Source organism: Palaemon carinicauda, chromosome 29 (assembly GCF_036898095.1).
Source record: "Palaemon carinicauda isolate YSFRI2023 chromosome 29, ASM3689809v2, whole genome shotgun sequence".
Lineage (NCBI taxonomy): Eukaryota > Metazoa > Arthropoda > Malacostraca > Decapoda > Palaemonidae > Palaemon > Palaemon carinicauda.
In genome coordinates, this window is record NC_090753.1 from 66,263,284 (window position 1) to 66,280,741 (window position 17,458).

The 17,458-nt window shown below is 35.8% G+C and overlaps 1 protein-coding gene across 1 annotated transcript; it reads left to right on the top strand.

Annotated features, from left to right (window-relative positions):
- Positions 1-12,958: 12,958 nt before the first annotated feature.
- On the top strand, positions 12,959-17,451 carry LOC137622204 (uncharacterized). The gene is made up of 2 exons (XM_068352671.1): positions 12,959-13,187; positions 17,218-17,451. Exons 1-2 carry the CDS (start codon positions 13,032-13,034, stop codon positions 17,392-17,394), a joined length of 333 nt encoding a protein of 110 aa, XP_068208772.1. The 5' UTR covers positions 12,959-13,031; the 3' UTR covers positions 17,395-17,451.
- The last annotated feature ends 7 nt before the right edge of the window (positions 17,452-17,458 follow it).

A 17,458-nucleotide genomic window follows, 5' to 3' on the forward strand; every position in this document is an offset into this window, starting at 1 on the left:
GAGCAGTACCCAGATGGATCTAATGTAGTACTGTATGGCCAGTCTTAGGACCCCAATAATTCTCTACCAGTAGTATCTCAACGGGTGGATAGTGCCCTGGCCAACCTACTACCTGACCTTCAGACTCAAAGATATTAACCAAACATTCAGATAATAATGCGGAGGATCAACAGTGTTAGCTACTCGTCTTGACATTAATGTTGGAATTCAAAGGTGTTAGCCAGTCGTGTGGATATTAATGTTGGGTCTCGGAAGTGTTAGCCAGACAGCCCGATATTAATACTGGGACTCAAAAATATCAGTTGGAACTCTGGACTTAAAAATGTTAGCTAGACGTCTGGATGTTAATGCTGAGACGCTAAGGTGTTAGTCTGATGTCAGGACTTGAAGGTGTTAGCTACACGTCTGGATATTAATGCTTGGACTCAAAAGTTTTAGCCAGACGTCTGGATATTAATGCTGGGACTCAAAAGTGTTAGCCAGACGCCCACATACTAATGCTGGGACTCAAAGGTGTTAGCCTGACTTTCAGACTCAAAGGTGTAACCTAACCTCCAGATATTAATGTGGAGACTCAAAGGCATTAACCGCTCGTTACACATTGATATCAAAGGTGTAACTCAGACATCTGGATTCTAACGGTGGAATTCAAAAGTTTTAGATATTAATGTTGGGACTCAGAAGTGTTTGGCAAATGTCTGTATATTATTGCTTGAACTCAAAGGTGTTAGTGAGATGCCCGGATGCTTAAGCTAGGAATCAAAAGTATTAGCCAGACAGCTAGATGTCGTTAATCCTGGACTCAAAGGAGTTAGCGAGATATCTGGATATTAATGCTGGGACTCAAAGGTTTTAGGAAGACATTTCGATATTACTGTTAGAACTCACGGGTGTTAGCCAGTCGTTTGGATGTTTATGGAGGTATTCCAAGGTGTTACCTTTACGTCTAGACTCAAAGGTGCTAGCCAGACATCTGGGTATTAATGCTGAGGCTCTAAGGTGTTAGTCAGACGTCTAGACTCAAGGTTGTTAGCCAAATGTCAGGGTATATTAATGTTGGGAGTCAAAAGTGTTAGCCAGACGCCCGGATACTAAAGCTTAAACTCAAAAGTGTTAGTCTGATATTCGGACTCAGAGGTGTTATTCAGACGTCCAGATATTAATAATAGGATATAAAGGTTTAACCTGACGTCTGCACTCAAAGTGTTAACCAGACATCTAGATATTTGTGTTTGAGACTCAAAGGTGTTAACCAGTCATCTGGTTATCAGTGTTTAGAATCAAAGGTGTTAGCCAGATGCCCTGATGCTAAAGCTCAAAAGTGTTAGAAAAACACCCGGATATCAATAATTGGACTCAAAGGTGTTGTCCAGATGTCTGGATGTTAATGCTGGGACTCAAAGGTTTTGAACAGACTCGGGATATTAAAAACTAGGAATCAAAGGTGTTAGCTAGATGTCTTGATATAAGTACTGGGACTAAAAGGTGTTAGCCAGATGTCCGTACACTATTTCTGGGACTTAAGGGTTTTAGCCAGTCGTCTGGATATTAATATTGGGACTGGAATGTGTTAGCTACACATCTGTTTATTAATTCTGGGAAGTAATGGTGTGAGCCAGGCGTCCAAACATTAATGCTAGGACTCAAAGGTGTTAGCCAGTTGTATGGACTCAAGGTGTTAGCCAGACCCCTAGATATTGATGCTGGGACTCAAAGGTAATAGCCAGGAATACAGATAATAATGCTGGGACTCAAAGGTGTTAGCCAGACTTCCAGGTATTTATGTTGGGACCCAAAAGAGTTAGCCGTTAGCCTGACGTCTGGACTCAAAGGTGTTAGCCAAACATCTGGATATTAATGCTGGGACTCAAAGGTATTAGCCAGACTTCTGTATATTGATATGAGGAATCAAAGTTGTTAGCCATATCTTTGGATGTTAATGCTGGGACTCAAAGCTGATAGCCAGATATGTGGATGTTAATACTGTGACTCAAAGGTGTTAGCCAGATATCAGGACATTAATGCTTGGACTAAAATGTGTTAGCCAGATATCTGGATACAAGTACTGGGACTGAAAGGTGTAAGCCAGACGTCCGGACACTATTGCTGGGACTCAGAGGTGTTAGCCAGGTTCTCCAGGTACTAGTGCTGGGACTCGAAGGTGTTAGCCAGTCGTCTAGACTCAAAGGTGTTCGCCAGACGTCTAGACTTAGAAGTGTTAGCCAGATGTCTGGACTCAAAGGTGTTACTCAGACTCCCAGTTATTAATGCTGGGATTCAAAGGTGTTGGCTAGATGTCTAGATATTTATGTTAGGACTCAAAGGTGTTAGCCTGACGTCTAGACTCAAAGGTGTTAGTCTGACGTCTAGACTCAAAGGTGTTAGCCAGATATCTGGACTCAAAGGTGTTAGCCTGACGTCTAGACTCAAAGGTGTTAGCCAGATATCTGGCCTCAAAGGTGTTAGCCAGATGTCTAGACTCAAAGGTGTTAGCCAGACATCCAGATATTTATACTGGGACTCAAAGGCATTAGCCAGGCGTCTGTCCTCAAAGGTGTTAGCCAGACGTCTTGACTCAAAGGTGTTAGCCAGATGTCTGGACTCAAAGGTGCTACTCAGACTCCCAGTTATTAATGCTGGGATTCAAAGGTGTTAGCCAGACGTCTAGATATTTATGTTAGGACTCAAAGGTGTTAGCTTGACGGCTAGACTCAAAGGTGTTAGCCAGGTATCTGGACTCAAAGGTGTTAGCCTGACGTCTAGACTCAAAGGTGTTAGCCAGATATCTGGACTCAAAGGTGTTAGCCTGACGTCTAGACTCAAAGGTGTTAGCCAGATATCTGGACTCAAAGGTGTTAGCCAGATGTCTAGACTCAAAGGTGTTAGCCAGACGTCCAGATATTTATACTGGGACTCAAAGGCGTTAGCCAGGCGTCTGTCCTCAAAGGTGTTAGCCAGACGTCTAGACTCAAAGGTGTTAGCCAGATGTCTGGACTCAAAGGTGCTACTCAGACTCCCAGTTATTAATGCTGGGATTCAAAGGTGTTAGCCAGATGTCTAGATATTTATGTTAGGACTCAAAGGTGTTAGCCTGACGTCGAGACTCAAAGGTATTAGCCAGTCGTCTGGACTCAAAGGTGTTAGCCAGACCCCAGATATTAAGGTTGGTACTCGAAGGTGTTAGCCAGACGTCTGGATATTGATATGAGGAATCGAAGGTGTTAGGCAGATGTCTGGGTAGCTGGGACTTAGAAGTGTTTGGCAAATGTCTGGATGTTAAATTTGGGATTTAGAAGTGTTAGACAGATGTCTGGATGTTAAAGCTGGGACTTAGGGGTGATAGGCAGATGTCTGGATATTGATATGAGGAATCAAAGGTGTTAGCTAGATGTCTGGATATTAAAGCTGGGACTTAAAAGTGTTAGACAGATCTCTGGATGTTAAAGCTGGGACTTAGGGGTGTTAGGCAGATGTCTGGATGTTAAAGCTGAATGTTAGCCAGATATCAGGATATCAATGCTGGGACTCGAAGGTGTTAGTCAAACGTCTCTCCTCAAAGGTGTTAGCCAAACTCCCAGATATTAATGTTAGCCAGATATCAGGATATTAATGCTGGGACTCAAATGTGTTAGTCAATCGTCTGTCCTCAAAGATTTCAGCCAAACTCCCAGATATTAATGCTTAGACACAAAGGTGTCATCCAGACTTCCAGATATTTATGTTGGGACTCAAAAGTGTTAGTCTGACGTCTGGACTCAAATGTGTTAGCCAGATGTCTGGATATGAATGCTATGACTCAAAGTTGCTAGTCAGACGTTTGGATGTTGATACTAGCAATCAACGTGATAGCCAGATGTCTTTATGTTAATACTGGGACTCAAAGGTGTTAGTCAGACATTTAGTTATTAAAACTGGGACTCAAAGAAAGTCTTTTTTGGATTTTTGGTGATCTATCTGTTTTGAAGATATGTTTTATTTGTTTAATTATACCTTGTTTCAGTTGTTCTCCTATCATGTCTTCAGCTGTTGATTCTCATCTTAATTTGTTATTATTATTATTATTATTATTATTATTATTATTATTATTATTATTATTATTATTATTATTACCCAAGCTACAATCCTATTTGGGAAAGCAAGATGCTATAAGCCCAAGGGCTCCAACAGGGAAAAATAGCCCAGTGAGGAAAGGAAATGAGGAAATAAATAAATAATAAATAATGAGAATAAATTAACAATATGTCATTCTAAAAACAGTAACAGCGTCAAAACAGATATGTCCTATATAAACCATTAACAACGTCAAAAACAGATATGTCATATTTAAACAATAAAAAGAATCATGTCAGCCTGGTCAACATAAAAACATTTGCTCGAACTTTGAACTTTTGAAGTTCTACTGATTTAACTACCCGATTAGGAAGATCATTCCACAACTTGGTAACAGCTTGAATAATACTTCTAGAATACCGTGAAGTATTGAGCCTCGTGATGGAGAAGGCCAGGCTATTAGAATTAACTGCCTGTTTGTTAAAATCCCTATTCCTGATCTAGATATCAATCTCTGACTCCGTCGTTCAATTACTTCGTTATGCATGTTGCAGAAGATTTTCCATAATTCTGATCATCCTTTGCATTCAGATCTTCCCGGACAGTACCATCCTGTTCTTAATACTAGGCTTGCATTTATTCTAATAGTCATGCCTTCACCATTATGAGGCTCAATACTACACAGTACTCTAGAAGTTTTATTCCAGCTGTCACCAAGTTGTGGAATGATCTTCCTAATCAGGTAGTTGAATCGGTAAAACTTCAAAAGTTCAAACTTGCAGCAAATGTTTTTAATTTGAGCAGGCTGAAATAAGGATACTTTATTTTTTAATTGTTTATTAATTATTTCGTAGTTTATGTATTTCCTTATTTCCTTTCCTCACTGGGGGCTATTTTTTCTTGTTGGGAGCTCTTGGGCTTATATCATCGTGCTTCTTTAAATAGGGTTGTAGCTTAACTAGTAATAATGATAATAATAATAATAATAATACTAATGATAATCATATTATTATTATTATTATTATTATTATTATTATTATTATTATTATTATTATTATTATTATTATTATTATTATCGACATTACTATTAGTGTTGTCATTAGTATAACAATCATCATCAACATCCTTATCTCTATCACTCAACATGAAATAAGTTAGCCAAACGACATTGAAACAAATAACAAAAAACAATTTCAAACTATAATAATATGTAACTAACATAAACACTCATCAGATGCAGATTTCTAACAAAGAGAGAACAGACATTTGCGCAAAAATCGAGGTCTCTGTCAGGCAGTGTTGGCCAAAGCGGAACTACTTTGTTTATGTTCCCCTGTTAAGGTCCAATGCAGGAAAGCGACTCCGGGGAAGGAAGAGAGTTTTTTAAAATGGTGGTTGTTGTTGAGAGAGAGAGAGAGAGAGAGAGAGAGAGAGAGAGAGAGAGAGAGAGAGAGAGAGAGAGAGAGAGAGAGAGAGAGATAATTTGTTTTTATGGTAGTAGTAAGATTTCTTTTCTATATATTTATTTACATGTTTCCTGTCTCCCTCCCTTAAGTAAGCTAGCATAATTTCGTAATGCATCACAGAGAGAGAGAGAGAGAGAGAGAGGAGAGAGAGAGAGAGAGAGTGAGAGAGAGAGGAGAGAGAGAGAGAGAGAGAGAGAGAGATATCGATTTTTCGTCTTAATTACAAAATTTCTTTATTACTAAGACAATACTTATGTATGTATTAGTTAGGATTATAGTAGGGGAGAGAGAGAGAGAGAGAGAGAGAGAGAGAGAGAGAGGAGAGAGAGAGAGAGAGAGAGAGAGAGAGAGAGAGAGAGAGAGAGAGATAATTTGTTTTTATGGTAGTAGTAAGATTTCTTTTCTATATATTTATTTACATGTTTCCTGTCTCCCTCCCTTAAGTAAGCGAGCATAATTTCGTAATGCATCACAGAGAGAGAGAGAGAGAGAGAGAGAGAGAGAGAGAGAGAGAGAGAGAGAGAGAGAGAGAGAGAGATTTTTCGTCTTAATTACAAAATTTCTTTATTACTAAGACAATACTTATGTATGTATTAGTTAGGATTATAGTAGGGGAGAGAGAGAGAGAGAGAGAGAGAGAGAGAGAGAGAGAGAGAGAGAGAGAGAGAGAGAGAGAGAGAGAGAGAGAGAGAGAGAGAGAGAGGAAACCCGTCACCATAGTCAGTCAGTCAATCATCCGAGCCTGACGTCACCAGGAGTGCATATAGGTACCGGGTGAACAGCAAAGCATAAGACGAATCGTTGTGCTAAGTTAAAAGAAAATTGTTCATATTTCTATTTATATCATAAAAGAAGAGTGAATATTTGGTTTATATTATCCGTTATATATTATTGCTATTAAAAATTATTGGTTATTTCTATTAACGAAAATACAAATGTTCAGTTTTAAGGATTATAACGATTATGTTATTGGTTCGTTTTCTTTGAGAGAATTTAAAGCATCATTATTAAAGAAAACGAATATGCATTAATAATTACAGCTATGACTATGCTATTATTGTTACGATTTCTGGCACAAACGAACCGGCAATTAAAAATCGATTTAACAAATCTATATACATTGACAGAAGAATAAAAGCTCAAACGACAGACAAAGTTACTCTCATAAGTTTTACTTTTTAAAAAGATGATATCAGCTCTTTTCTCTTAATGGTAGCATTCTCATTTTTGATCAAGGAAGAAATATGATTTTAAGTACTAAAAACAAAAGTATCGCCGGCTAACTTAAAGTTTGAAGTTAGTTTAATATTTTCAAAGAAGTGGTCAGATATACTTTTTTTATTTATGTGCTATGTAGGCTGTTCTTTTTCTGTTTTGAACATTTTAGAACTATCAGCCCGCTCAAAGGAAGCAATGCAGATTAGGAAAGAAAAAAAAAGGTTAAAAACATGACTATTTCGTTTTCTTCTCCTGTTGAATTTGTTGCTAGCGTGATAATGATAAGGATGATATTTATTTGTGGCATAGCTAGAGAATTGGGGTCCCGTGAGCTGTTAGTAACAAGGCCCTCCCCCCTTTACAATGGCGAGAGTCCAGCGAAGTCTAGTTAACTGGAAGCAAGGGGGAATTTGTTTTTATATGTATGTATGTATGTATGCATGTATGTATGTATGTATGCATGTATGTATGTATGTATATATATATATATATATATATATATATATATATATATATATATATATATACATATATATATATATATATATATATATATATATATATATATATATATATATATATATATATATATATATATATATATATATATATATATATATATATAATGTGTCAAGGGTCTGACAGATTTCCCAATGTTGTCACAAAGGAATTATACCTCTGACCTAAGGTAGACTCTCATATAAATAATTTATATTTTCCCTAAATATACAAACCCGAGTGATTTATTTATATTTCCCGGCTCATTTAACTTACAAATCTTAATCAAGAGTCCAAAACTGAAGTTGGGATTATGCACAATGTTGATAATCCCACAGATTTTTCTTAATTTTGATTGTAGCAAAACAACAATTTGTAGTGTTCGTTATAAAAAAAAGTTGTATATTACTATTTATACCTAATACAATTACTGTAGTTACCCACCGATGATAATTCTAATTATTCCAATTCATTCGGGTGTATCTAATTCCTCTTCTATGTAATTTCTCTCATGTTAATTTTTATGACTTGGATCATGCTCGTCATCATTTTATTGCAAATGTTTTACCTGTCTGTTGTACTGTATTTACTTTCTATAGATCAAATCAATGAATCAACTTCCTCTTGAGTAGGCTTCGTAATTTTAAAATTTTTGAGTCAACTTTTATTCTCGGATAATCTGTTACTTGAATACCACAGACTTGTCTGTTTCCTCAATGCTTTCTTACAATGTGGTTTTCCTTTCCACTTATCAGTTCTATCCGTGTTCTTACATTTCTTAAATATATAAATAAATTAGTATAAGAAAAGTATTATATTTTGAAAGGATACATTATTATTATTATTATTATTATTATTATTATTATTATTATTATTATTATTATTATTATTATTATTATTATTATTATTATTATTATTATTATTATTATTATTATTATTATTATGTGTTGAGTTGTCCGCGGGTGTGGACGTGTGTTTCAATGTTCTGTATCGAATCTGGCTTTAAATGGAATCATTGTATATCTCGTTGTTTATACTATGAAAAATCTCTGTGTGGGTGTTTGCTAGTATTGATATTAGTGAAATATAGTGCTAAAAATCAGTGGTTTCCTTGTATGTGAGGTCTGTAGTGAAAGGCCTGACCCAGCATTTTTGTGTTGGGGCGGGGCTACTTGAAAAGTTCATTGAAAAATGATTCAATATGCCCTTCCTTAGAAAACGAAAAGAAAAACTTAATCCCGTGAATGATTTCGATCTATTTGTGACTGAAATCGACACGGTACTCCAAGGAAAAGAGGAAAATATAATGGCAGCAGCTTATGAAGAATGTGATGACTTAGGCAATCATGGCATGTGTGGGCACTGTGATTCCTATGTCGATGATGGGATACAATGCGATGAATACCGAAGATGGTACCATGATGAAGAAGCTTGCTCTAATTTAAGGGATGGTACAAGTACTCTTTTAAAAAGCAGGAACATCATTTATAAATGTCCAAGATGTGTTGAGACTGCATGTGTTGATGACATGATGAGACTAAGCATCAACATAGCAGAGATGAAGGCAAATGTACAACAACAGATGTCTGGTTTTATGGATATGATAACTGCTCAATACACTGATATGCGTCAAGAAATTGTTGAGCTGAAAGAGAAACTTATGGAATACGAAAAAGAGAATGTGACCAAGACTACATATGCAAGTAAGTTGAAATCAAGAAACACTTTGGTTATAAAATCTACGGAGGAAAATAAGAAGGCTTCAGATATCAAGAAAACTATCATGAAGAAGATAACCACGAATGTCGAACAGGTCAAAACCTCTAAACAAGGCCACTTGGTAGTTAATTTTGCGGATAAAACTGGGTTAGAAAAGGCTAAAAATTACCTTGAGGAGGTCAAGAATGACATTAAGGTAGAAGTAGATAAAAAGGATATACTTAAACCGAAGATCAAGGTCTGCAATATTGATGAAAATGAAGATGATATAATTGCCAGTATAATGGAGAAGAATGAATGGTTGAATGATATATGTGAAAATGAAGAAGACTTTAAATTGATCAGGAAGTTTAAATCAAGACAAAGCGGTAAATTACACGTCATTATAAAGTGTAGTCCAACTATCAGGAAAGTCTTCCGTAAAAGAGATGATAGAGTATATACCACGCTTGGAGGATGCTGTAAAATCTATGATTCCTACAATGTATTTCAGTGTTATAAATGCCAGGAATTTGGTCATACTGCTGAAAATTTTAGCAAGACTCAGGTATGTGCCAAGTGTAGCCAGGATCATCGAACCACGGATTGTACTGTAAATACGTTAAAGTGTCATAACTGCACAGTGAGGAATTACAATGATACGAATCATAAGACATATGACGATAACTGTAAAGTATACAAGGAGCGGCTTACCAGGATAAAAAATAGAACCGATCATGGAGTCTAGCCCATTGGTTAAGTGTGGTCTGATAAATATTCAATGGGTGGGGAATAAAACCATAAAGATTAGAAATCTTATTAACGAAATGGAATTAGATTTATGCTTACTAACGGAAACTTGGTTGCAGGGAAACATTAGTGATAACTCAAAGATTCAGGAGATGACGCCGTGTACTCACGATTTCTACCACGTACCAAGAAAGGACAAAACTGGAGGAGGAGTGGGTGTCTTTGTGTCGAAAACCTTCTCTAGGGTTTCTATCATGAATGAATTAGTATTTGAAACGTATGAATATATCTGTTTAAAACTGACAAGAAACAATAAGGTATTGAATATAATATCATTATATAGACCACCAGGGAGTAATATGACTAAATTCATTGAAGAATTTAGTATTCTTGTGGGTGTGGTGGATGATATTAAAAATACATTAATTGGTGGAGACTTCAACTGTTGGGTAGATGATGAAAATGATAATAAGGCTAAAGAACTCAAGGAAGTATTTGAGATGTTTAATTTAATAAACAGTGTTTTGATATCAACGTCAGTAGGTGGTCATACACTCGACTTGGTCATATGTGGAAAAGACTCAGACCTAATAAAAAACCTTGAAGTGGAACCAGACTTTGAGATCTCAAAAACACATAAACTCATCACCTTTAATGTTAATATAAATTGCACCAGAGTATTGAAAAAATGGATCACATATAGGGAACGGGAAAATTTTGATGCTGAGAATTTTATTGAAGCTAGTGTAGCGCAAATGTCTTGTGTGAACACACAGTGTGAACATATGGTAGACATAGAATGTGTTGGGTGCTATACCAAGAAATACAACGACAATTTTGGAAAAATGTACGATACCATGTGTCCCATAAAGAACAAACAAATAGTGGTACGCGAAAATGTTAGATGGTATAATAGTGAGCTATTAAAGGCAAAAAGACACAGACGTAAGATGGAAGGTAGATGGAAAAGAGCCAAATCCTTACAAGCCAGAAATCTATATAATAAGGCCAGAAATGACTATAACATCCTGTTAGAAAAAACAAAAAGAAAATTCTACAACGGCGAATGTAAAAAAACCAATAACATGAAGGACTTTCACAAAAACCTTGATGATTTGATGGGATTAAAGAAAAAATATGGCTTGGCTGACAATGTTTGTGCAGAGAGTTTTGCTATATTCTTTAGTGAAAAAATTGATAAAATCTATAGAGGCTCCCCCCAAAATCACTTGGAAGGACAGTCAGCTATGCCAGTGAAGGAGGGAAAGAAGTTAATAAAATTTAAGGAAATAAATATGTGCGACTTGTTAAAGGTTATGAGAGAGATGAAGAATACATATTGTGGAAACGACCCTTTCCCAAACAGTTCAATAAGTGAAGCTCTAAACAAGCAAGTTGTATATAATATTTACCTGAACATAATTAACCTAAGTATATCACAATCCTGTTTTCCTAGCTGTGAAAAAACTGCGTTGATCAAACCAATTTACAAAGGGAAAGGTGATGTAAACGAGCTAGATTCATATAGGCCCATTTCAAATTTATCCTACATGTCAAAGCTTATTGAAAAAGTCATAAGTGAGCAATTGTGGGCGCATATTGACGAGTTAGAGGTATTCCCGGAAAATCAATCGGCCTACAGAGCTAATCATTCTACAGAAACTACTTTGTGCTCAATAATGAATGATATGATAGATCTTCTTGATGGGGGAAAGTGTGGAATTTTAATTATGTTAGATCTTAGTGCTGCTTTTGACACTGTTGTGCACGAGTACTTACTTGACGACTTAAAGTCTATTGGAGTGACTGAGGAAACACTGAAATTTTTGTGGAGTTACTTAGTGAACAGGAAGACTATGGTAGAAGTTTCTGGAAACCGATCCAATGAGAGAATTCTTATGAAGGTGTACCACAGGGTAGTGTCCTGGGCCCTATCTTGTTTAACATATATACTATCGAGCTATCACACATCTTGAAAAAACAAAAAGTGGGTTTTAAACTATATGCAGATGATACTCAGTTTTACCTCTCAATTTCAACAACACAAGATACAAGGAAGAAAATTGATGAAATAATGACTGAAATAAAAACATGGATGCAGAGGAAAAAGCTCAAATTAAATGATGATAAAACAGAATGTATGTTCTTTGGCACAAGGGTGGCTTTGAAGAATTACCAGTTAATTCAAAGTATAAAAATTGGTGATGCTGATGTTGGGATTGTGCCTGTTGTGAAAAATTTGGGTGTACTGATAGACTGTAATTTGTCAATGAAAGACCAAATTGTGAACACAGTGAAAGTGTGTAACTATCACCTGAGAAACATAGCATTTATTAGAAAATATTTAACAGAGGGCAGTACAAAAATTTTAGTGATGAGTCATGTTATATCAAGGCTTGATTATTGCAATTCTCTGTACTACAAATTGCCCAATACACTACTAAGAAAGCTTCAAAATGTGCAAAACCGGGCGGCTAGACTGATAAAAGGCATTAAATTTCGGGAGAGAATAACTCCTGCACTGATCGATCTACATTGGTTACCTGTTAAGGCTAGAATTGAATTTAAAATTTGCTTGTTGACTCACAAAGCACTAACAAGTGATAAGCCTAAATATCTTCGTGATTGCTTGGTCCCCTACCCTCAAGCTACCAGCGCCGCTGTAAGAGTTAGACATGCTGATGACCCACATAGACTATTCGAAATTAGTGTGAATCATGCAATAGAAGGAAGAACGTTCAGTTATGCTGCACCGAGACTCTTTAACGACCTTCCACTCGATGTCAAGAATAGCAATAATGTGGCAGCTTTCAAGAAAAACCTGAAGACTTATCTTTTTAGAAAGTGTTATAATAGTGACCTGAAAACTATTAAGCCTGAATACAAATGCTAGCGAAATAACTGATAAGATACAGAGCAAAATATTAACTGGGAAGAAATTATTTTTTCACACACCAAGGCCCGCCTGAACAGACCTTTAGTGTTTGATGGAGGGCGAGAAATAAACCCGTAAAAGTAAAAAGTAAGTATTAACTAAGCTACTACCCTAGATGGGAAAGCAGGAGGCTATAAGTCCAAGGGCTCCAACAAGAAAAATAGTTGGGAGGTAAGGAAACAAGGAAATAAATAAACCACAAGAGAAGTATGGAGGAAATGAAATAAAATTTTTAAGAACGGTAAAAATAAAATAGATCTTTCATATATAAAATAAACAAACTTAAACAAGAGGAAGAACGTCCCTAAATCTAAAAACAACAAATTGTACTTTACTAAAGGTGTAAACACGTGTGTTCTGATAATTATAAAGCCGCTAAAATAACATAACATAACAAAGCTCAAAATATATTAAACATGGCGCCTAAGAGAGAATCAGTGAAAGGTGCAGTGGGTGTGAGTGTGAGAAGGAAGGAAGTGAAAGGGGGAAAAGGAGAGGAAGAATATTCAAGTGACTCTGACCATGAAGAAAGGATGGCTGGTCCAAACGACTGCGGATGGTGCAAAAAAGGGGTAAGATCGAACCAAGAAGCGATAGAATGTGATTTGTGTGATGTATGGTTTCACATAGGCTGTGGTCAATTAGAAAGGAATGAATATAAGAAAATCAGTGAATCTAAACATGCCCGATGGTTCTGTGGTAGGTGCAAGGGGGATTTCAAAAACTTGAAGGCAGAAAACAAGAAACTTAAGAAACAGTATGATGAGCTCAGGGATAATTTCATAGGGCTGCAGGATACGGTAGATGAGTTAAAAAAGGAGATTAGGTCATTGGTGGATAATAATATGATAGGAACGGGTCAGCTGACAAGAGAAGAAGTTAGGGAGGAAGTCAGGGCAGAGATGATAGAAATAAGGGAAAAGGAGAAAAAGAAAAACAATATAGTAATTTTCAATATAAAAGAAAGTACAAAAGTTGATAATAATGAAAAGCTGAGAGATGATTTTGATAAATGTGGGAGTTTGATTAATGTCGAGTTAGGAATGAATGATGTGGAAATTGAAGAAGTGGGTAGGTTAGGCAAACCAAGGGAAGAGAGAGAGGAACAAGGACAAAGACAAAAACCAAGGCCCCTGCTAGTTAAGCTTAAAAGCACCAAGGAAAAATGGGGAGTAATTGCAAGGGGGAAACACCTCAAGAAATCAACAAAAGAGGAGTTGAGACAAGTTTTCATTGCACCTGACCTCACTTTCAGGGAAAGGGAAAAAGAAAGGAAGCTGCTAGAGGAATTAAGAGAGAAAAAAGAAAATGGAGAACAGGGGTGGTACATAAAGAGAGGAGAACTAGTAAGAAACGACAATTTTCGTCAAGAAGCAAACGCAAGCAGAGCGAATTAGGAAAGGTATAAATTTAGACAAAAAAGTTAACCAATGTATAAGAATATGCCTGTTAAATATCCAAGCACTAACCAAGCAGAAATTAATAGAAATAGAAAACGAGATGAACACAAATAAAGTTCATATATTTTGTTTGACAGAAACGCACCAAAAAATAGATAAAATACAGCTGAGTAAAGGTCTGTTAAAGTTAGAAAAAAGAAGGGATTTTAAAGACAAAAAGGGTGGAGGGTTAATGTTAATTTTTAAAAACAATAACATCACTGAAGTAGAGGAAATAGAAACCAAACATAGCGATATAATAATGGTACAGTGCAAAATCCACAGCTTAGTATTCCTGATAATACTGGTATATTTCGCAGCAGGAAATACAGAAGAAGATAGAAAAAGAGATCAAGAATTGAAAGTGGAATGTGAAAATTTAATACAAAAAGCAGGAGAAACAACACCTTTGCTAGTTATGGGGGATTTTAACGGCCACGTTGGATTTCTTGGGCACCAACAAGTAGACAGAAATGGGGAAATGGTGCTAGATTGGATGGGTAACCACAACCTAACACTATTAAATGGAGATGAAAGGTGCTCAGGACTATACACGTGGAATAGACAAGATCAGCATAGTGCTATTGATTTTGTACTTGCAAATAATATGCTATATAAAAAATTTAAATGTATGGAAATAGATGAAGATAAAACAGTATTAGATATATCAGATCACAACTTAATAACAGTAGAATTGGAAGCAAAAACAAATAGTGAAAATAATTACAATAAAGGGAAGTGGGAAGAAATTACATATTATAGCAGTGACGCAAAAGATATAGACGAATATGTGAAATCTATAGAGAGAAAACTTGTCAGCAAGGATGTAAAAAATATTGATGAGCTAAACATAATAATGGCAGAAATGAAACAAGAGCATTTGGCTAAAACATATAGGAGAAGGGTAACAAATGAAGGGAAGAACAAAGAACAACCTTGGGTAACCGAGGAAATAAGAAGAAAGATTAAGGAAAGAAAGGAACTTAATAGAAAAAAGAGAAATGAAAAAGATATTAGGATAAAAAGAGAATTAGAAGAAAAATACAATCATAAGAAGAAAGAAGTACAAATACTGGTGAAAGAGAGCATAACGTTATATGAGAAAAAGAAGACCAGGGAGATAAGAGATGATAAAAACAATAAACTATGGGAAAACATAAACAAATTAAGAAATAGCAAAGAAATAAAAAGCGAGGCAATACAATTATATGGAGAGAGAGGAAATAAATTATCAGATGAAGAGGCTAAAGAAGAATTAGTAAAATTTTGGAAAACAGTATACAACACACATGAAAATAGAATAACTGAGATCTGGAATGAGGAGGAGGAGAGTGAATACCTGGATAATTTGAGAAGAGAAAACGACATTATAACTGTAAATGAATATAGTATACCTGAACATCTAAGGGAGCATTACGATGCTGTACTTAATGTCGAAGGAATAATTAAACCCATGCCCGCCGCTGAAATGAGTAAAGGTAAATTAGAAAAATGCTTAAAACGTCTAAAGAAAGGTAAAGCAGCAGGGCCAGATGGACTAAAGCCAGACTACTACAAAGCAATGATGATGAGTGATATATGCAAGAATACACTAGTGAACTGCTACAAAGAGGAACTAGCCAGCAAAGAAAAACCCAAAAGCTGGAAAGAATCCAGAACAAAAATGTTAAAAAAGAAAAACAAGCCAACAGCAAAGGAATTGAGACCTATAGCTCTCACAAATGTATCATATAAAATATACATGGCTTTTATCAAGGATGAAATAGAAAGGCATTTAAAAAGTAATAATGCCATAGAGGATAGTCAAGCGGGATTTACAGAAGGAGGAAGGATTGAGGATAATATATTCATCTTACAATACATGGTCGAAGAAACTTTCAAAAATAAGAAAAAACTCATAGTGGCCTCTTTAGATTTCAAAAAAGCTTTCGATTCCATAAAAAGGGAAGCACTGATAGAAACATTAAAGCAATACAAAGTACATACTAGTATAATTAACTCTATAGCTGAAGTGTATGTGGGAGACTCGACTACATTAGACATAGGGGAAAGAGTAGAACAAAAATTGAGCGTAAGTAGTGGAATAAAGCAAGGCTGTACTGCCTCTACAACATTATTCAAATTAATTACTTATCAGATTATAAAACAAGTAGAAAGGGAAGGTAATGGTTTTAAAAATGATATTATAAAGCTAGTAGTATTATTTTTTGCTGATGATGTCCTAGTGCTTGCTGAGAATATAGAGGATGCTGAATTAAACATAAGGAAAGTGATAGATATAGGAAAGCAGTGTGGTTTAGACATAAATAGAGACAAAAGTAGCGTACTTATATATAATATGAAGGAGAAACCAGATAATATAGAGGGAATAAGAGTAGTAAGCAATATTAAATACCTAGGTATCAAGGTAGATGATGGTAGGAATATGTTCAAAACACAGAAAAGTGAAATGATAGTTAAGGCGCAAAAGCTAGCCAATCTTACTTATTCGATCATAGAAAAAAGCTGTAATAAGATACTGATAGGAAAAACATACTGGAAAAGTGTAGCACTACCCTCTATATTATATGGAACAAATGTGATTAACTTAACAGAAACGGAAATAGAAAAGTTGCAGAGAATAGAGAATGGAGTGTATAGAAGGATGTTAGGGGGTGTAAGGAATACAGCAATTGTAGCCTTGAGAGGGGATGTAGGAGCATCAGCTATGAAAACAAGGGTAATGGATGGTAAGCTGAGGTACCTTAATAGCATTTTTAAGGGAGAAAAGGACCTACTTACAGCAATAGTCAATGATATGGAAGAAAAAGAGAGGAAGTGGTGGATGCATGTGAAGAAGTATGCTGAAGAATGTGGGATGGCGATGAGAGAAGTCAAGAGATGTACGAAAGAGGACATAAAGAAGAGAACAAGAGAATGGGACACAAGCAAATGGAAGAGTGAAATGGAGTGTAAGGAGAGTTTAATTTTGTATAAAAACTGGAAAAGTGAAATCAAGGAGGAGGAAGTGTATGACAATACATTTTCGTCAATTTTATTATTTAGAGCAAGGACAAACTCATTAGGCTTGAATATAAGAAACAGACACCAAGATGGAAATATAAACTGTGTATTCTGTGATGTAGAAGAAAATGCTAACCACTTTATATTATATTGTCCACAGTTTAGTGATATAAGAATAAAAACAATTGAGCTTCAACAACCATACAAAGAAGATAGTGCACAAACAGTTGGAAAATTCCTTTTTTGTGAAGAGAATATTGAAAATAAGAAAAGTATACTACAACAAATGTGGATGAAAAGAGAAAAACTAGTGAAAATAAGGAACACACAAAACTAAAAGAGACAGAGGCGCCGTTGTAAAGGCTATGCCTCACCCCAGAACCTGAACCTGAACCTGAACA